This window comes from Pelodiscus sinensis, chromosome 2 (assembly GCF_049634645.1).
Source record: "Pelodiscus sinensis isolate JC-2024 chromosome 2, ASM4963464v1, whole genome shotgun sequence".
Classification (NCBI taxonomy): Eukaryota; Metazoa; Chordata; order Testudines; family Trionychidae; genus Pelodiscus; species Pelodiscus sinensis.
The window spans coordinates 164,188,351-164,210,814 of record NC_134712.1 but is presented as its reverse complement, the minus strand read 5'-3'; the positions used below and the strand labels follow the sequence as shown (position 1 = coordinate 164,210,814).

Below are 22,464 nucleotides of genomic sequence, written 5' to 3'. Positions count from 1 at the left end.
CCTTCTCAGTTCACTCCCTCAAACTTGTGTCCATCTCCACCCCAACTCCTGTATCAGCCTCCCTCTATTCCTATTCTTTGTGGGCCTCTGTAACTGTTCTACTCCTCACCCCAAGCTCCACTACCTCCTGCTCTTCCCCCTGTCCTTTAAGTCAGGTTGCTTCCTCTTACTGCTTCACGCTGCCTAGGCTCTGCAGGGGTAGCACTGAAGGCATAGGAGAGAGACAGTCTAGTGACTGGCATCATAGTGGCTCCCAGCCTGCTTGGCCCCTGAAGTTCGGAGCTGGAGAATATTCAGGGCCCATATTACAGTGCTATTGTGCTTAGTGAAAATACTTCCTACTCTGACAGGAAAGCTTCTCTCTATTACAATGACAGACCAGTTCAGGGTCAGAGACATAGGCCAATTCACTTATGCATGCAAATCAAAGGGGTTAAGTGTATTGGCATACATTCAGGCCAACTCACTCACCTGTGTGTTAACAGAGATCAAAGATGATGTTAAATTGCATTGCTTTTCCCTATCTGTATCCTGTTATGTAATAGTAAATAATGGAGGCTCAGTAATTAAGTAACCCTAGATCAAAGTGTGTGTGTTAATGAAAGAGTGTATTCAGGTGTTAGAACTTCATGAAAATCAATGGAATGTTACTTGTTTTATTTTCATTTGTCTATTCCCAATACAAAGTAATGGCAGACATCCCTATAACTAAATAACTCATCAAATGCAAAAGAACAGGAGCACTAAATGCAAAGCAATTGGCCATTGTGTAGGTATAGAAATTTGTCCTCTTCTTTTTATCAGAACTTGATACAAAGGAAGATCCTTTGTTTCTAGACTGTTTGAATCCTAACAGGATGGAATAACTGAATGGACAGATGGAAATCTGCAGTTTTTTTGGGTAGCCCTGGAAAAGATCTTTGGGAAGCTGACAATCACTACATCTCCGCTTTGGACTTAACCAACGTTGATTCACCTTTTGTTATATTTCACCTGCTTTAGCCTCTCAATAACTCTTTTTCTTCTTAGCTAATAAACCTATAGGCAGTTTACTACAGAATTGGCTGCCAGCAAGGTTTTTGGTGTAAGATCCAGAGTACCAAATGATGGGGGTGAGGGGAAGAGGTGTGATCAGTCATTTGGGACAGTGTGTGATTTCTGATTTATGTGACCATTTCACTATGTTCAGTTTGTCTGGGTGACAAGATAGGCTGGAGAGTTTGTGGGGACTGTGAGACTCCATGGTACGACTGGGATAGTGATCCAGGACTTTACATGCTCATTACTGGTGTGGTGAAATCTAATAATAGAATATGCTATCAGTCTGGAGTGTCTGCTCTTGTTTTCTGACAGTCAGCCCTGAGACAGGCACTCCCAGTAGTGAGTCACTCCAGCCAGTCTGACCCTCCCGTTAGTGTAAGTACTCCACCTCTCTGAGAGGACAGGAAAACTGTGTTAACAGAAAAAAAACTCTCTCGTCGACATAATACTGTCTATCCCAGGAGTTCGGTTAATATAACTGTGCCACTCAGGAGTGTAGATTTCTATACCTGGAGAGACTTAGTCATACCAACATACATTTCTAATGTAGATCAGGGCTCAGTTATTTTATGGGGATGGCACATGCACAATCAGGTTGACACATAGGAGTTGTAAGATGGATCAGAGGCAATACAAAGAATACGGCTGGCATACTATATCAAGCCTTTTTGGAGCACGTGTGATTTTTCAGAGACTTACAACTTGGCAAAATTTGGATGAATGTTGAGAAGGATAGTTGAAGGCACATTCCTGACACCAGAGAAACCTCCCCCAACTGCCCCAGGCAAATTTCAAATGGCTGCTCCAAAGCATGGAGTTTCTCAAGAAAATGGTTGGAAGAATTATTTAATGAGAGGGGAAAAAAAACCACTTAATTTAAAAATAAGTATTTAAAAAATTACTCATATAAAATAAATAAAACCAAGAACTTGCCAGCTAAGTGTTTGTCACTGATTCTGCAGATTTGTAGATAGTTAAATTAGTAGGTAGAATTAGAGCCTTAACGGACAGAGTATGTGTGTCTGGGCAGAACTGAATATAAAACCAGGATATTATCTCTGGGAATTGAAAACAAAGACTAACTGGCCTCCTCACCTTGAAATGGTATAGTTAGCGCTCCCAACCAGATTGTAATTGGCCATGTAAATCAATATTTTTGATTAATACACCACTAACAAGAAAACAAATATGACAGAATTTGCAAGCAATTGGCACACACTGTTTACTCTAACGACAGGGTAATATGTGCCTTGACTTAATTACTGTAATCTCCACAGCTCTGAAAAAAAAAAGTAATTCTCAGCACTGAACTGTGCAGCACATGTACAATTAATGAAAACAAGTTAAGGTGAACAAATTGATCTGTGGAGTAAGTACAATCGTTCCAACTCTCATCTCTCTCCCCTTACTTTTTTATTGTTATTTTTGTTGCTTTGTTTCCCCTTCTATTTATTTATTATTAAAATCCCAGGGGCATGTTGCATGCTCATTATTTATTTAAAAAAATGGCTGCCTGAGAAGATTAATCAGAAATTCACTATATTTAAGGAATATATCTACCTAGAACACTATTGTCCAAATAATGCATGGCTCTTTCCAAACCCCTCACTGCCAAAGTAATTGAAAAGTGCCAATACATGTCCAATAACTGACTGATTTACTGTGGGATCAAAGGGATTCAAGTTGAAAAGCTAAAGGTTAAAATTTCCATCATTTCAGGGCCAAATTCTCTGCTGATTTGCAACTCTTGCAATTCCACGAACTGCTTGTGTCACCTTTTAAAAATTTGAGAGATGAATTTAGATCTTACAAAGAATTTACAGTGCTGGCTTGAACTAGGGATGTTAGATATTGGGTAATTGAACAGTTGTGTAACTGCATGAAAACCTCTCTTAGTGGTTACATGACTGTTTGATAGTCCAGGGGCGGGGGGTGGCAGCCAATGCACTCCTGGCCGTGCTCCCAGGGTCTGAGGCAGCAGCGCAAGGTGGCAGGGGGAGCCAGTCCATGAGGGGAGTCAGTTTAGAAACCAGCTTCCCTTGCAGACTGGCTGCCTGCTGCCCTGTGCTGCTGTCTCTGACACAGAGGCAGAAGCGGAGTGGCAGCAGTGCTTGCCCATGGGGGGTCCTGAGCTCCCCAAGGACAGGCATCCTCTGTCCATGGGGAGCTCGAATACCCTACAGACAGGGCTGCTGAATGGGATGAGAAGCAGGCTCAGTCCATGGGGCGCTTGGATGCCCTGGGGACAGGGGCTGGTTTGCGGCAGCCTCCTCTGCCCCCAGGGGCTGCCACTGATCGAGGCAGCTGTGCGGGGAGGGGGACTTTGGGCACACTATGAAGCCGGTGATGGGGGGGGGGGGGGGGGGCGGAACAAGCTTTTAAGGCAGTTCCCTCAGCACTGGCTCCTGCTTCCTCCCCCCCTTGATGCCTCTGATTCAGAAGCAGTGGGCGGGGAGGAATGGAATGCATGTAGGCATCAAGTTTAACTGATAGGCCTGTGCTGATAGGTTAATCTTATAGTTGACTACACATTGACATCCCTAGCTTGGACCAGATATAAGCATGGATACATGGCATATAAGCTTTCAAATCTACATCTATGTCGGTGTGTTGATCTAAAGAATCACTATTTATCCATTTCTGGTCCTCATTTTTGCAAAGATTTCCTATACTGTCAAACCATGTGTAGAGTTCATGATATTCACAAATAGGAAAAAGGGCCTCAACCCAGCAACACATTTAAGCACCTTGGGAGTACCTACATGCCTAAAGTTAAGCATACACTTAAGAGCTTTGCTGAATCAGGGTCTTGCACTATAAATTTAAAATCACTTGAAAAAAAAATGTATATGCATTTTATTGCTGTGTGTTGTTTTTACCAAAGAAGCACACATTTAAAGGCCCAATCCAAAGTCCACCGAGATCAATGGGATCCAATCCATTGACTTCAGTGTGCTTTGGATCAGGCTGTTAGGTACAAATCTTGGTCCTAGTAAATTCAATAGCAAGATGTAATTGATTTCTATGCAAGAAAGATTTGAAGGCAATGCATTTACATAAAAGTGTTTACAGAAATGGAGCTCTATAAAGCAATAAGCAGCACTACTACTTAAACAGATACTACTGTTGTTGGCATTGGAGCGACTACTGTTTTGTTAAATGGATACTTACAATCAGTCAGATTTTCTTGATAATCCAATATCATTGCAGGTTTTTTGCTCAAATCAACAATGTCATCCCACAGAACTGTTTGCATGTTGCACAGTTTTGGACTGTTGCTGATTTTAACTCCCCCATTAAGAATTTCTGGGGAAAAAAACAAAAACAAAACACACACACACCAGGATGAAAATGAAGCAATTGATTGTTTTTTCTTTCTTTCTATACATGATGAGTTTTGGGGCATAAGTGGGGGCTTTGGCTATGGGTTGGGAGGAATCAGGGGTGGGCCAGGAGGGCTTACCTTCAGCAACTCCTGATTAGCAATCCCGCTGCTCTGCTAAGGCAGGCTTTCTGTGTTTCCAGTCACCGGAAACCCTGCAGTGCAGAAGCAACCTGCAGCAGGTTTCCAGCCACTGGGAGTGCAGAGCTAGTGATTGGGGCATGGGCAGTGCTCAGAGCCCTGTGTGCTCTCTCCTTCCCTGCACCTCGGAGGCGCAGTATAGTCTGCAGTGTCAGGACAGGTAGGTAGCCTTAGCACCCCTGCTGATGACCTCATCTGCCTGCAATAATGAGACCCAGTGCCTGGCATTCCATGACCCCAAGTTTGGAAACTACTGCTCTAAGGCATCTGTAACTAGCACCCAAAAAATGTCTTCTCACTTTTGGGCCAACACTATTACTCTACACTTCTATTGACCACCGGACATTACGTGTCTATGCATTGTAAAACAAGGATTTTTTTATACTGAAACCTGGGTAGTTATAAAGTGAGTAGGTATGTGGATAGACTACATTTAAATTAATTCAGTGTATCTTCTTTGGAACAGGGCTCTAAAGGTGAATTATTCTTAAATGAACCTTTTCATAAAGATCTGGGAGTTTACTTCAAATAAAGTAACATTTCCCAGCCACATTGTCTGTCCCGCCATCTCACCTGATAAATGTTTCATTGGCAGCTCCCTGAGTCCACTGGTTTCACCTGTACTTGTGTCATAATTGGATAAAATTGCCAGTGCATAAAGGTTGTCATAAAGCACGTTTCCTCGTATGATCTGGAGACTGGTCAGTGGAATGCTATCCACGTTGTTGAGTGCTATTAAGACATAGCCTGCAACCTCCTGTATGGTCTGAGGAAAATCGGAAGGAACAAGACATTTAGTGTCATTGTGTCAAGCTGTTTTTCTGATCTGTTTGCCGAGAAGAAAACAAGATTAATTTGAAGAGCTTATCACCTCAGAACTTAGATCAGTGATCCACCCATGAATCTTAGGTACCCCACAGTTCTTTTATATATTTTATTTTAACACACAAGTGAGTTATATTTGATATAATTACTCTCATAATCTCTCACCGACCAAAAATACTGTAACCCAATAAACAATCATGAAATAAGTACTGAACACACCATTATTTGCAAAAGCACAGATCTGAGGAAGAATCATCTAGTGCGGGGGAAATCTCTTCTAACAAAAATTACTACATGACTCCAGGAGGAAAGACTGAAGCTGAAGTCCATGTGTGCCCTGCTGCTCCAGGCAGGGAGGCCAAAGCCCACATCTGACTACCCAGGGCAGGCAGGCCTAAAGCCAATGCTTATGGGCTTCATCCCCAGACCTGAAGCTGAAGCCTGATCCTTGGGTGGGAGGAGGGGGTTAGGCTTTGGCCCTGAGCCCCAGCCAGTCTAATGCCAATCCTGGTGACTCCCATTAAAATGGGGTCATATTCATAGTTCCTGCTAAGGTGTACGCCTTCCCTGTCCACTTCCTCTGGAGAACCACACAGCAGCACTCATGCAGCCAATGGCTGCTTCAGCAGGAGGGGCCAGCTGAGACAGCATGCTGAGGTAGCCACTGGAGTTGGGGGCCAGGACCTGCTGCAACCACATGATGGGAGGAAAGCCTGCTCCAGTGGCCAGGGTTAGGGGGTGTTCTAGCAGTTGGGGCCAGGAATGGGACATACCGCATGGCTGGGTCAGGGTATGCTCCAGTGGGAACGGGACCTGCAGCATGGTGGGATGTGTCTGCCTGCTCTGGTGGCTGGGAATGGGACATGCTGCATGGTGAGCAGAAGAAGGGGCAGTGTTTCTGCTCTGGCAGCTGGGAAAGTGTGTGTAATAATAAATTGGGTGTCACAGCGGCACACGTCCAAACCAGAGCACATGAACCTTAATGCTGTTGCACAAGCCAAAACTCACTGTGCTCATGGCTGGAAACTATTACACGGAACCCTGGTCACAACTGGGGATGTTAAAGACTAGTTGACTATTCGATAAACATTGCTTATTGGATAGTCAGTTGAACAGTCGATCTTCCTCTCCTCCCCCCTGCTGGGAAAAGGGAGGTACTTCAAAGCAGCAGCGTGGCACAGCTGAACTCAGGATCAGCTGTGTGGCACTGCTTTGCATGGAGTCCGGGGTCAGCTAGAGACTGGGAGTCCCCAGCTGACCCCGGGTTCTGGGGAAATGCCGCGCAGAAGTCGCTGTGGACTCTTGTACACTTCAAAGCTGCATGCAACTTGGACTCAGCAGGACTTTCCGCTGGCCCTGGGCTGCACGCAGAGTTCCGCATTCCTGATGGGATTCTTGTACGTTTCAAAGGAGGAATGCAGAAGTGCCTATCAACTAGTCAAGTAGTCGATGGAAATGCCATCGACTACTCAACTAGTAAATTAACTGATATTTAACATCTCCTTAGTCACAACCCTCAATGCGAGAATTGCTTATTTAGTGTGTAAGGCGTCAAACCAGTAGTCAGAAGAGCTGAATTCTACTCCCACCTGTTCCACACCCTTCCTGTGCTACCTGGGACAGCATTCTGCAATATGCCAGAAAGTTCTTTTCTCAATACATCCAGTAAACTATGTATGTCCCTCTTTTAAATGTCCTCCCTACACTTGCATAGAGATGGGCATGAGAGAAGTACAATTTCATGCACTACTGTCTAGGATTACCTTTGAAGATCACACAAAATTACTGTCCAGAACACAGCAGGCTTCCTTGGTGCAGGAACATATCGGACAAGTACTGATGAATGGAGATATTAACATGTCTTGGTTTCTAAGCATAAGGGAGACAACATCTTTTGCCAGGTATCACCATGGCAGTAGAATGCTCCTATGAAAAATGGAAAAAGATCTGCTCTGCACCCTGAAGATAACCAAATTAGAGGGTTGTCAGACCAGTCAAGCAAACTGCAACGTTGGTGGTTTTTCCCTGAAAGGCTATGTCTGGAGTACATCCCTCTTTCGAAAGAGGGATGTAAATTAGACATATCGAAATTGTAAATGAAGCCGGGATTTGAATTTCCCACACTTCATTTGCATAATCACGTCTCAGAGGTCTCCCCCCCCCCCCCCCGAAAAATGCTATTTCGAAAGTGAAACTGCAGTCTAGACGTGGTTCTTTTGAAAAGAAAATCCTTTTTCGAAAGATCCTGTAAACCTCATTTTTTTGAGTAGTACAGGATTTTTCGAGACAGGCTTTTCTTTTCGAAAGACCTGCATCTAGCCCACCGTTTCACTTTCAAAATAGTGTTTTTCAAAAAAACCGCCATGACGTGATTATGCAAATGAAGCATGGGAAATTCAAATCCTGGCTTTATTTGCAATTTCGATATGTCTAATTTACATCCCTCTTTCGAAAGAGGGATGTAGTTTAGACGCACCAAAAATAACAGCATCACAGTTTGTTTTTCTATTTTTCCTAGGAGCATGGGGGCGTGAGGGTGGGGAGAGAGAAGTAGGAGAATAGGAGCGCAATACTTTTCCTATTTAAAATAATTACTTTTGAGTGGTGGGTGATGAGCATAAAGAGACTGCTTGATGGGAGCTGTAAAATTATTGATAAAAGTATAGAGTATCCTAGGCTAGACAGATATTTTAGAATTCTAATCTGCCATGTCTCTGATTGACAATCAGTAACCATGTATTTGAAGAGTGTTTACATCTGCCACCAGATGTTTTATACATATTTGACCCATCGCCTTCGAAAACCATTCAACAGACTAGAAAAATCTCTCAATTTGGAGGTAAACTCTCTTGAGGTCCAGTGGATTTCACTAATGTATGTTGTGTGCTGGATCAGAGCAATGTGATTAGCTATACTAACCTTCAGGAATGAAAGATCGTAATCACGTGCCACATATGTGATCTCCAGATTGCCAAGCACCACCTCACAGTTGTTATACATCCTTTGTAGGCTGGCGAAATGGCCCTCCACGCTCCCTAGCAGGGTCAACTTGTTACTTGTTCCTTGGCAAACTGTGGGGAGAAGAGAAAGCCACATGAAACAAGAACACTCACATACAGAATGAGCCGCTACTGTCTCAGCCACCTTTACAAGCATCAAATCAGAACTGTATAAGTGAAGTATAAGTGCAGATTGTCATGAAAAGTGACACCCTTATGTAGTATTTCCTGCTATCTAATAATTAATTTGTTAGGAATGTGCAACACTCCTGAGGATCAGAGATGGGTCAGAACAAATATCCCTCCATCATCTACTTTTTTGCACGGAGAGAGCCCAATGGGCAGCTTCTGATTTAGGGTCCCAGATCTAACCAGCCCCAAGAGTTTTGTACCTGGAGCAAAATTAAAATCAGTCACAGCCACCTTTACAAACATCAAATGGTGGAATGGCCATGAATTTAACATCATCAATCTGTATTAAAAGAGAGGGTTAAAAAAAAAGGAATATATGGAATTGTGGCATATTTACTATATCACAATAACCATATTGAAATGTGCTCCAATTGCAGTTGGGGAGTGGCGTATAAAGAGAGAGGTTGTTCTTTTCATCTAAACTCTCAATGCTAAAAACTTATCAAGATTGTGTCCTCATGCATCATCATCAGAACAAAAATACTGCCATTCAAATTATTTATAGCTGGGCAGCCTCGCGAGGAAATCTAATAATGCTTCGCAAATGTAATGAAGGGCAAAATTCAGCCTAGGCAATGTGTTAAGTGTTCATAAAGGGGCAATATAGAAATGGAATCCCAAAATGCTACGCCTGTGGTCAAGGGAGAACACATGAAGTCAGGAATTTAGAGCCATCATGTTCACTGGGCAGAAATCACATCGAATTTAGAGCCCTCTAGTTCAAGCTGACTATTAGCTGTTCAAGCGTGCTGCTGCCAACCTCACTTGTGCTGAGCTGAGGCTGACAGAAACCCCATCATGCCTACTGCATTAGATAGGGAACTCTAGGAATTTCCAAACAACTGCGCCCTGGGAGACCATTAAAGAAATACAGGGCTGCCTTCAGTTCCAGCTCAGTGGCTGGCATCTGTGGTAGAAGAAGCAGGCTTATGACTCCATGCCATCCAATGGGGTGGAAGACATTCCTGTCCCACAAAAGAGCCTTTACAGACCAGCGGAAAGAAATGTTCTGAATGGCTTGAAACTCCTTTCTTGGGCTACTTTAAGCAAAGCAAGTGATCAACTGACACACACAAAAAACCAGGGGTATGAGATGAAAAGAGAAACAGTGAGGGCAATGAAGGTGATGGGACATATTGGCTATGTCTACACTGGCCCCTTTTCCGGAAGGGGCATGTAAATTTCACCAGTCGTGGTAGGGAAATCCGCGGGGGATTTAAATATCCCCCGCGGCATTTAAATAAAAATGTCCGCCGCTTTTTTCCGGCTTTTAAAAAAGCCGGAAAAGAGCGTCTAGACTGGCCCCGATCCTCCGGAAAAACTGCCCTTCAAAGTGCACTTCAAAGTAGGAATAAGACCCTCCGGAAAAGGGCACTTTTTCCGGAGGATCGGGGCCAGTCTAGACGCTCTTTTCTGGCTTTTTTAAAAGCCGGAAAAAAGCGGCGGACATTTTTATTTAAATGCCGCGGGGGATATTTAAATCCCCCGCGGATTTCCCTACGACGACTCGTGAAATTTACATGCCCCTTCCGGAAAAGGGGCCAGTGTAGACGTAGCCATTGAGTTTATTGAACCCAATGCTCCACGCAAGCCTACAGGGGTTGTTTTGCTGCATGCCCCTACCATTCAAAGCTGAGGATTTAGCTAGGCAACCCAAAGCAAACTGAGTCCTGCAGGGTTCACACAGCTTTTGTCGCTAGAAACATTTGGAAGCCTGATTCAGGGGTGAGTTGTCCTGACATACTTTCGCCTTGGAGCACAAATGTAATAAACAATGCTGAAGTCTGCATTTTCAATGGGGAGGCAAGTGGCTTCACATAGCATGCTGCTGAGGTCAAATTTAAAATGGGGTATTGGAAAAATTAATACTTGCTCTGCATTCTATTATCCCCCTTTTAGCAAAACTACTGGAAGTGTCAAAAAATTGCATCAGTGTATTTAGTCACAACAAAAGAATGGTATTGCAAGTATTTTTGTGTAAAATGCTTTGTTGTAACACAAGTTATCTAGCTATTCAATTCCATATTACATAAAAGTACGCCTCCTGCTCATCCCCTTTTCCAGTTATCCCATTGTTCCCCAGGTTACTTTTCTGTAGATATAAATAAAACCTCTATCTGTGCCACACTAATAAAGTGAGAGAAATAGAACAGTACATGAAAACGATACACAGTCACACACTGTGAGCATTGAAGTGCCAGCCTCCTTACAAATTCACATCAAGACCAATTCTAAGTTCACCCACATGAGTGCAAAACAGGACTGACTTCATGTACTTCACAGGTATAACTGTGTTAGTCTGTAACTTTAAAGAAACAATGAGCAATCTTGTAGTAGCTAGGGCATGTCTACACCAGGAAATTATTTCGAAATAACTAAATTTGAAGTATTAACTCCCGGAACAAAAAAATTGAAATAATGTGTCCTCATTACAGGCGAGCCTCAAAAATTAGTTTGACGCAGGCTGTTATTGTGGATGCACTACCTTGACTTAGAGCCCTAGGAAGCACTGCGGAGTAATTACTTCAAATTACTCAGGGGAGTAATTATTTCAAAATAGCAGCAGCAGCAGCGCATCCACACTATTGATATTTCAAAATATGTATTTTTAAATAAGTGTTATTCCCCAAAGAAAGCTGGGGTACAGCTTTCAAAGTAACCAGTCTGTTATTTCGAAATAACGGACTTAGTAGTGTGGATGCTTTGCTTATTATTTCAAAATGGGGGAGGGGACGGATTTATTTTGAAATAACTCCCTAGTGTAGACAAGGGCTTAGAGACCAAGAAAAATATATATTATATATAGTATCATGAGCTTGCATAAGCAAAACCATGTTCATCTGAAGTAGTAAGTTTTGCCCAGGAAAGCTCATGATGAGACACACACACACACACACACACGTCTCGAAGGTGCTACAGGACTATTCATTTATTTCATGTACTTCAGAAAGAGGCTCTAATTTTGTTGCCACTGTGACTGAAATCAAAAGCTGATGTGCTACACTGGAAGGATGAAAGAAAAGAAACAATACAAGCTACGAAAATAGCCGGAGACATAGAAACAACACCTGTATAAGAATTACTCCACAATGGATGCTTGTGCAATAGAAAGAATAGACTGTTTTTATCACTGCTTTATTAAAGGCACAATGCATCAAGACCTTTGAACGAACACTTTTTTATTTCTCATTACAGTGTTCACCACATTCTTTTTCCACACTCACCATAAAAATCATACCAGATACCACACTACTTTGCTTATTCTTAAAACAGGCTGTTGGATTACGTATCACAGGTACAAACTGTGTGGCAACTGTTAGCAAACGGGGGTCATTTTAGTAGAGTCGACTATAATTAGACAATGTAAGCCTCATGTCACTGAACTGTTAAAGGTTACATGTTAAAGGTTACGTATTGTCTTGGGAGACGCACACAATTCTCACTGAAGTTTCCACAGTGTGTGTGAGGATCAAGAGTAGATCAGGCCCTTTCCTATTTTCTTCAAATTGTGTTTGTACCATGCATCATTGATTGAAAAATGGAAAAATCCTTCAAACAAACAAGATATTTCAACTGTGATTTCAAACTTCACCTTCCCCAAGTTTTACATGTTTAAAAAGCTGCTTTGAGTCCTTTTGATTCAGGCATCAGAACTGTGAATGATCACAGGAGTTGTATGATGGGCCTTTCTCCCCACAGGACAGTCATATTAGAAAGGGAGCACTGAAATACATTGCAGATTGTGTCATTAACAGGAATTCTGCATAAATCAGGAGAGCAGAGTGCCAGATTGGAGATTTACTATGGAGATTATGAGCAGAATTCTATCTTTATATTTTACTCGGCCAACTGAAATGTTTTCTCTCAAAACATCATAATAAAGAACCCAATTCTCAGTTAGCATATATGGGTGTAGGTGGAAGATCTGACCCTAAAATAACGTGTATTTAAAATGATCTCTTTGCACCCAATCCAATGTGAATGATCAATAGCAAAAGTTTAGGCAAAACTGTTTTGGCTCTTGGATTATCCACCAACACTGACCATCAGAACTTGTTATACCATAAGCAGGAACAGTTATTCATGGCACCCTGCCTCTGTTCACTGATCAAAAAGTATTCAAGAATTCTAAATCAGGCCTTTTGGCTAAGATCAAGTGTAGTGACCACACCGCTAGGTCTCCTCCACCCATGGACCTGCGAACTATGCCAAAGACAAAAACTCTGTCTTACTAATGGGTGGTGCCCTCAAGGGCAAATATAGTCTAAGTTGTTAAATACCCTTTACCTGTATTTGAGACATGGTGAGTTACATCTATAGCCTTTTTAACCGTGTTTGCTTCCTTGCTTTCTCGGTAAGTCACCCTTGATCCCTGGATTCGCTATACCTTAATTTGTCTTTGCTATCAATTTATTTCAAACATTTGCTTAAACAAACATTTCTATCTGTTCTTATGAGTTTAATATCTGATATGTTCTCTGAGAACTAAGTATTATTGAGTTAGTAGTCCACCTTTCAAAGATTTACATTAACAATCTGTGATTAAGTTAATTTACATATAGCTTAAAGATAGTTTGGCGTTCTAATAGAACAAAACTGGCTCCAAATCCCTTTGTACAGTTTTACCAACATACCTGCTATATGTCAGCCAACAAATTATTGTCAGGACTCGAAAGATCCTGCCTGCCTCAAGTAACATGACCTAACCCATAAATTTCTGCATACTCTTCTCTTCAATTAACAAAAGTACATTCTGTGTTCCTTTGGAGCTAAGCCTTCCAAAAGGGAACCTATGAAGTGCGGTTTCTTAAATCGGCAGTAAAACTGCTCTGTGCATCTCCTCTGCTGTTGAATGGGCACAGAAATTAACAAGAACCTGGTTTGTTTCATTGGAAGGGTAGAGACCCTTATGGGAAGCAGTGATGCTAATAATCTTCTGATTTCCCTCTTTTGATGCCTGTTGCAAAAGCTACAACTAAGGGAACCTCAGGTGCTGGGGCCAGTCTATGGGAAGACCCAATACATAGAGGCTGGAGCGTAGCAGACATCCCTGTAATAGTCATAGGGGAGGAAGAAGAGGGAAAGGGAGCTCTTTTTCCTTTCCAGCAGGTGTGCTTGGGCAGGACACACATGAGCACAGGTCTAATACAAAAGATGGAGCTTCATAACTAGGTGCAAGGGTAACACTGCAATGGCCAACCCAGCACCCACTTCCTTTCCAGCATTTTGGAGGCAGGGAGAAGTTTGACAACTTTCAACACAGATTGTCATGAGCCATGGATCAAAAGAATAACATCATCAGCCACTCAGGCACAATAACAACACAAGATTTTCCCCAAAGCAAGGGCATGTAGTCACCTGTGGAGAGGTAGGGAATTGTTTGACACTCTTTGGAGGCCTCAGTTGCCCGTGTTCCTAGTGATATTAAGAAGTTTAGAGCCATCTTATTGCAACTTTCCCTGACTTTTATTTGCACAGAAGATACGGGGCTGGGTCCTTAGTTGATCTAAGCAGATCTCGTTCTACTAAGGCGAGATCTATACTACAGGGCAAGGTGAGATAAGGTACACAATTCTAGCTATGTAAATAGCATAGCTGGAGTCGATATACTTTAAGATGAACTTTGTGCGCTCCCCACAGTGGGAAGTAAACAGTAGAAATGCTCCCGATGACTTTCCTTACTTCTCGCGACAGCAAGGAATACCATAGTTGATGAGGGTGCCCGCAGCATTTGATTTAGCAGGTCTTTACTGGACTCACTAAATTGAACATCAGAAGATCAACCACTGCAGTGTTGATCTTCCCATTAGTACAGACATGGCCTAAGTCATTCAACATATTTATACAAATTTATTTATGCTAGTTCAGAATCTGGTTAATTGTTCCAGATGTTCATCTGGTTCTTGTGATGGGTAAATTAGGTAAGAAGAATGATTAAAACCAAAACAACCCTTTCCACCAAACCCACTAAATTACTAATTTATAAAGAAGCACCTGATGAATACAATGCTTTGACTGAGAAGGAAGGAATTGGCATGCTAGCTTTTTATGAATAGGGGCATTAAACTCCAATACTTTGCTTATAAAAGCTATACTCTGAGAAGGAAACAAACCCTATCATTTTGATGCTGTCATTTTAACTCTGTTCTAAAACATTAATTTTGGCCAGATATAAGGGGGGGAAAGAAGCTTTATTATAATACATTTGTGAAGACTAAACAATCCAGATTGGTATCTATATCTGTTAGAGAATAATGAAGTGTAATTTTGTCTAGTCCACAAAAACCTGAATTTGTGAAGAACATATACACAGACCACGCAGGATTCATGTTTCTTAACAGAGATTTAAGCACAAGAAAGGTGATGTTAAAGAGAAATATACAATGGATTAACCTCTTGACAGCTGGATATATTCATATTCTCTTGCACTCAGAGGGGCAGATTTTGATCCCACATACCTTAATTCTTTAAAAGGTGAAACAACATTCATGTTAATATATTTCAAACATCAGTGACACTACTAATTGCTTTTGGGATACCTCATCTATTGTGCTAGATACATTTCCATACTCAGCCCATGTGTAAACTTTCACTCTCCTAAACAGTTTCAGTGTTCTATATCGATAAAGGGCTTCAAAGAAGGCAGGGATATTTCCAGATCAAACTCCTGGGTGAGTGTCCCTGCAAACACTAAGAAAACTGAGATCTAGATCCAAACATCCAGGCATAGGCTAATATTTAAAGGCAACAAACTTTCTTTTTTACTGAATGTGAATACAACACAAACACAGCCAGCCTGGATATTGTAGATACACAAAAGCATGCAGCTAAGATCTGCTGGGCTGAGAACAGGGCTGCAAGTCACAAAATCCAGTTTCTGATCCTATCATACTGCCACAGACTAGCTGTAGTGTTCCCTGTAAGTTTGGCACTTATGTGGCCACTCAGGAGAGAGTCCAATGCCACCCAGCTGATTAGCAGATAGCCCACAGCTAGGCTTTTGTTATACTGGTGGTGTATATTCACACATGTCTCAGTGCACATAAAAATGTATTTCCATATGGATGAAAAAAATCTGCACACGGATGGAAAAGATTAGAGGGAATGACGACTAGCTGTATGATCCTGGGCAAGTCACTTAACTTGGCTGAGCCCAGTCATCCCACCTGTAAAATAGTAATAAATGAGGCTGTTTATCAGTCTTTGCCTGGAGACTTAGTCAAGGATGAACATTGCCACATACAATTTAAAGTAGGATATTCCCTTATGATGTTTTTCTTAGAAGAACACTCTGTACTTTAACAGTGCCAAGGTTTGGTGGATATCTTATTAGACAATTTCAAAATTACACCCTAAAGAAAGTATACAAGAAATAGGAATTGTCAGTAACATTTATTAAGTTTAGGCCAATGTAAACACTGAACAAACCCTGCTGTCATACGCAGCAGCATAGACATGTACAGCTATGGCTGAAATGATCAGGTAAACAGCTTTTCAGAATGCCAGCTGAGACTAATGTTTAACCCTTATGCAGGAGTCAGGAACACTGTGAGCCAAATTAGCATTGCACAGGCTGACATGAACACCAACCCACATAAGCAAAGATAAAACAATCACAAGACATGTCTATGGTCTTTAAAATATGAATCAATTCAATATTAGTGTTTGTGACAGGGATGAGGCTGACAACCCTGGAGACTAAATTCCTCTGTTTATGCACAGAAATAAATGGTTTCTCTTCATTGTCCCACCAAGGTGCCGCAACCTTGACCTTAAAAGCTCAGTCTCGATTCCCTCCCAATCCTCTGTAAGATGATCAACAAGGGTGCCAATTACTGACAACTGAGGTGACAAAAAAACTGGAGGAGACCAAATAAATTCATTAATACATCTTCTGTGAAGCCTCCATATACAGAGGACTTTAACAATGCAGAATCCAAACAATTTAGAGGCGTCTCATTTGTCATGTTATTTGACTCAGGAGTAATATCCCCAAGTACTGTACATTAAAACTCAGTGTTAAAACCTGGCCCCCAGTCCTGATACAAATAGAAACATTTTTTACATTTTTCAGCAAGTCTCCAGTTACCACAGTACAAATCCTGTTGTTCATGTTTCCCATAAACCTCAAATGACCCTTGAGAATGCCATGAGACCTAATTACCATCAACCTCCATCGTCTATTGCAGTCTACATTTTGCCATTCATGCTGTTTTTTGCCAGCTTTAATACATGCCAAAATAAATAATCACAGCGATTTCAGAGATGCCTGGGTCAATTTCTTTACTTCATGTGTTACCTATACTCCTACACTGAGTCAATGTAGCATTTTCCGCCTTTATTGAAAGTAACTCAGTAAAGTTACTTTATTGGAGGATAGCAGCATATTTCTGTATTCTGTTGTTTACACCTGCTCCTCTATTTACACATTTTCCTATGTTGATTTTGCTTCTGAGATATATCATGAGTACAGGCAGTCCCCGACTTACGCGGATCCGCACTTACGTCGGATCCGCACTTACGAACGGGGCTTTCTCGCCCCGGAGGTCGAGATAGCGGATTGCTACCTGCGAGCTCCGGGGTGAGAAAGCCCCGTTCATAAGCTGCTCTGGTGCCCCTGGGCTGCTGGAGACAGTCTCCAGCAGCCCAGGGGCACCGGGCGGGTTCCCGTGCTTCTGAGGCTTTGCCAGAGCAAAGCCTCAGAAGCGCGGGAACCCGCCGCTGCTGCCGCTTCAGTCCGGGTGCCTGTGGTCTGCTGGGGACGGTCCCCAGAGCAAAGCCTCAGAAGCGCGGGGAACCGCACTCTGGGCACTACTGGACCAACCCGGCAGCACCCCAGCTGCTCTGCCCCAGGCGTCCTGATTCAGCCACTGCTTAAACTGACCAGCAGCGGCTGAATCAGGACCTGCAGCAGAGCAGCTGGGGTGCTGCCGGGTTGGTCCAGTAGTGCCCAGAGCGGCGCTGCAGGACCAATCGGCAGCGCCCCAGCTGCTCTGCTCCAGGGTCCAAAACAAAAGCCTGGTCTGCTGGGGGGGGGGGGGGGAGGGGAGGGCACACTAGCCGCGTCCCCCCCGCCCCCCAGCAGACCAGGGACACAGGGAGCAGAGCCGCAGAGGCAGCGGGGTGCCGCGCCTCTGAGGCTTTGCTCTGGCAAAGTCTCAGAGGCGCGGGACCCCCCCGCGGCTGCGGCTTCAGTCCCGTCCCCAGCAGACCACAGGCACCCGGACTGAAGCGGCAGCAGCGGGCGGGTTCCCACGCTTCTGAGGCTTTGCCAGAGCAAAGCCTCAGAGGCGCGGCACCCCGCTGCCTCTGCGGCTCTGCTCCCTGTGTCCCTGGTCTGCTGGAGGGGGGGGGGGGGGGGCGCGGCTCTGGGCACTACTGGACCAACCCGGCAGCACCCCAGCTGCTCTGCCCCAGGTCCTGATTCAGCCGCTGCTGGTCAGTTTCAGCAGTGGCTGAATCAGGACGCCTGGGGCAGAGCAGCTGGGGTGCTGCTGGGTTGGTCCAGTAGCACCGAGGAGCGGTGCTACTGGAGCAACCCAGCAGCACCCCAGCTGCTCTGCCCCAGGCGTCCCCAAGTCAGCCGCTGCTGAAACTGACCAACTGCTGAAACTGACCAGTTGCTCTGCCCCAGGCTTCCTGGAATCAGTGCTGATCAGTTTCAGCAGCAGCTGACTTGGGGAAGCTTGGGGTTCTTAAGTTCAATCTGTATGTAAGTCAGAACTGGCGGTCAGTTTCAGCAGTGGCTGAATCTGGACGCCAGTTCCGACTTACATACAGATTCAACTTAAGAACAAACCTACAGTCCCTATCTTGTACGTAACCCGGGGACTGCCTGTATATAGAAGAATAGTTTCTTCCAAGGCTACTGTGCAATACTTTTCTGCCTGTGAAGCACACCAGAGGGAGTAGTACTTTTGTGTCCTAATATCTGTGTTGTTTGTAACTGATTCTTTTTTCAGAGGGCTTGGAGAGAGGATGGGAAATCAATGAAAGGAAAATTTTTTTATGAAACACTGCTCAGCGTGAATTCACACTTTCATACATGCGTATGTATGCGTGTATGTGTTGCCACAGTTGCACACAAACGCAAAAAATACACTTTCTACTTTGTCAACTCCTCACAAATGCACAGAACTAAAGGGAACTCGAGATAACAAGGGTTTAACAGATTTTTTTTCAAGCATCTTTTAGTATACAAGTTCTAAACCATGAGCATAGGGTCCACGATATATCTAGCTAGCCAAGTCAGACACAATTTGTGGTCACAAATATTTGAGACTCCAAAATTCTGGGTGTTAAATGAGAAGCGAAACTGAGAGACCCCTTTCAAAACCAGGTCCATGATTCAAAAACACATCCTCCTACACACACACAGCTCTCTCTCCATTTTAGCATGCAATCTCTGCATATCCTCCCCCCTTCCATCTTAGCAAGCCGACAAAACAAAAACATTTTGAAGTTCTGTTTCTGACTAGGGCTATACAAGGCCACACAGATGCTCTCAGCCTGCAACCTGACCTCTGCTCACAGTGCTTTACTTTTCTGAGGCAGAGGTTCTCATATCAGAAATGAGTGCTTGCACTGTTTGCTAATAGCTAGAGAGAAGTTGGGTGAAAGCAGCAAGGTCAGCAGGCCATGAGGGGACTGAGGAATTACCTAAGGAAGGAGCCCAGCTGGAGACAGATATACATGACAGCTTCCCATATTACTGTTGTTTTTAAAGGCGCAGCAATGAAGCTGGAATATGAGAAGTTTATTTTAACAGATCAATGGAGATCAAGTAAAAGCAAGATATCCACAGATGCAATACATGCATTTAAAGGGAGGGATCCCTAATTTTTTTGTTTATCTTCATGACAAAGGCCCATGACTGTAACTTTAGGAGCAGGTTATTTATCACATTATCTGGACATAAAATAACACAGGTCAATGGACAGTGTTGAGTCATGCTATTTAACTGGTTAGTAAGCTAGAACATCACAATATATTTCCATATGCTGCATGGCTGTGACATGCCACTTCCAACAGAAGGCCCACAAGATAATCTCTTCACTCTGTTCATCATATGGACTGGACAGAAGCACTGAAGGTCGAGATAGCAAAGCTCTCTCGGTGAATTAATCCATTTCCTGTTATTTTGCCAAGTCTCAATTTTAACATGCTCTACAACCAGGCTTCATTCATTTTTCCATTTAAAAATCATAGTGTAAAAGCAACATAAATAATAAAACCCTCCTTTAATATCTGTGCAAGTTTGTTTTTAAAGGGCCAGTTAAACACACACCATTCATCCAGCCAGATAAAGGGAAGGCATAAAAGGGTTAAAGTCATGTCAGGGTGTTATGGACTATTCTGTGCTTTAGTAACATTTGCATTGCTGTGCAGCTTGGACAGGCCAAGTCTGTGACCAATTCCAAGGGCTAGGCTGGGTAATTTATTTGATGCTCTAAGTAGGGCAGCAGTCTGAAGCTGAAGCGCTTCAGGAAGAGTCTGGAGAGAAAATCTGGGATTGCTGGCAGGTACTGCATGTAAACCCAGCTCACACTAGTGTGTACCCTCCTGTACTGCCCCATGTGCGCCAATTCAGAAGAAAGGATGGAGTTCTACCATTGCCTCTATTCCATACCTTGCAGCCCCACTCTTCACCACCTTGAGGAGATGTGTGCCCCCTAAAAGTGCATAGATGGAGCTGTTCTGGTGCACCCCCAAAAACAGGCACTGTCATGGACTACAGCCCACACGGGCACTCTCCAACTGAGTGAAGATTTCTTGCACCCTCATGCCCCAGCCCTGTGTACCTGCCTGTGAGCCATGAACAATATGGCTGTAATATGAACTGTTTTTTAAAAGCTGGTCTTATGGAATACGGGATAGATTCATGTGAGATAGGATACTTCCAGCATTGGCAGTACTTTCCTATGGAATCTGGGAAAGCACAATTTTTAGCTCTCTTCAGTAAACGGTTCAAAGTAATAGTGTTAATGTTAGAAAGACAGACCAGTAGCAGATAGGTGGCTTGTTACGATTAATAACATGCTGCCTGAAAAAGAGCAACCCATGATAATACGAAGACGACTGTCCAAGAATTTCAGGAGTGCAGGAAGAGGGAGCTAAGAACACTAAAGTACTGTTACAGATAATTAGCCATCTAAGTAAACCTTTAAGTATTTAGATTTATTTGTACACTTTCTCTGTTTTCTGACTCAATTACATTCTATATCTGAGTGTAAGGATTCCTAAGAAAGACAGAAAGAAAGACAGAAAGAAAGAGAAAACCCCCATGATACCAAAAAACAAAACATAAAAAAAATCCCTAAGCGCGCACAAATCCCAAACCAAAAAATCTGCTATAAATTGTTCTCAAAAGTTTCAGATAGAAAAAGAGCAGGAAATCCTCCCCCTAACCCTGTATAGCAATCAGACAAATGGAGTTAGTTTCCTTTGAAAAAACGTAGCTGCAGATGCGAGCCCCAACTTAAAAAAGAGCAGTTTTCATTTTAAAAAAATGATAAAGACAACAGCATTTGGGCACTGAAAACATAGCCAGAACAGAACTTCTCACAATTATCTTTGCATATGTTCTACATTATAGGATTTAAACATCACAATAAAAAGAAAATCCTCCAAAAACACAAACCCAAAAACAACTACAGTAAACTTCTGATAATCCGGCACCTTTAGGACCCAGTGGGTGCCGGTTTATCAGATATGCTGGACTATCGGAAGGGGAGGCTATGAGGGGTCTGGGATGGGGTGTGGGGGATGCCACCCCAGACCCCTCATAGCCCCCCTTCAGATAGTCCGGCTCTGACCCAGGCGTCCCTGATTAAGCCGCTGCTGGTCAGTTTCAGCAGCGGCTGAATCGGGGACGCCTGCAGCGGAGCAGCTGGAGTGCTGCCTGGTTGGTCCGGTAGTGCCGACCCTTGGCGTGGCGAGACCAATCCGGCAGCATCCCAGCTGCTCTTGGGAATGCCTGGGGCAGAGCATCTGGGGTGCTGCCGGGTTGGTCCCACAGCGCCGCTCCTCGGTGCTACTGGACCAACCCAGCAGCCCCCTAGCTTCTCTACCCCAGGTGTCCCCAAGTCAGCTGCTGCTGATACTGATCAGCGGCTGACTCCAGGAAGCTGGAGGCAGAGCTGCTCTTCCCCTGGCTTCCTGGAGTCAGCCGCTGGTCAGTTTCAGCAGCGGCTGAATCCAGATGCCTGGGACAGAGCAGCTGGGGCACTGCCGGGTTGGTCCCCCCAGCGCCACACCTCGGTGCTGCGGGGACCAACATGGCAGCACCCCAGCTGTTCTGTCCCAGGTGTCCCCAAGTCAGCTGCTGCTGAAACTGATCAAGGGTTGATTCCAGGAAGCCAGGGGCAGAGCAGCTCTGCCTCCAGCTTCCCAGAGTCAGCTGCTGGTCAGTTTCAGCAGCGGCTGAATCGGGGAAACTGGGGGCAGAGCAGCTCCAATGGTCCGGCTGTCTGGAGCACTTCCAAGTTCCTGATGGTGCCGGATCATCAGGAGTACCGGACCATCAGGAGTTTTACTGTACTCCAAAACCACCCCTCCCCTTCTACATATCCCATCATGATTTTTGTGTCTGTATCCAATGACTGTCGTTTGGAACACTAACACGTTGATTCGGACTTCCAGACACATTAATAAAAACAATGACATAGCTCTTAAAATCTATTTAGAGGGGAATCATGTTACAAAAGAAGCCAGCCCCAAAACCCAAATTCACCATGGTGGAAACAAAGAACATGCCTTAGGGAAAACTTCCCAGCTGCTTTTTTCTTAAATATTTGTTTTAATGAATGTAGTTTTTTTTCCCTTCTCTAGACCTAGATCATTTTGTTTCCCTTTGTGGTTTCAAACAATCTGTGAGATATAGTT

The 22,464-nt window shown here is 43.7% G+C and overlaps 1 protein-coding gene across 2 annotated transcripts in view; it reads right to left on the bottom strand.

The window, feature by feature from the left end:
* EGFR (epidermal growth factor receptor) overlaps positions 1-22,464 on the bottom strand; it is a 229,918-nt gene that overhangs the window by 66,434 nt on the left and 141,020 nt on the right. For both annotated transcript variants that reach the window (XM_075921718.1, XM_075921717.1), the window contains exons 2-4: positions 8,309-8,460; positions 5,138-5,330; positions 4,213-4,347 (exon numbers count right to left, since the gene is read on the bottom strand). In XM_075921718.1, coding sequence (XP_075777833.1) covers positions 4,213-4,347; positions 5,138-5,330; positions 8,309-8,460 — 480 coding nt within the window. The remainder of the gene's footprint in view (positions 1-4,212; positions 4,348-5,137; positions 5,331-8,308; positions 8,461-22,464) is intronic.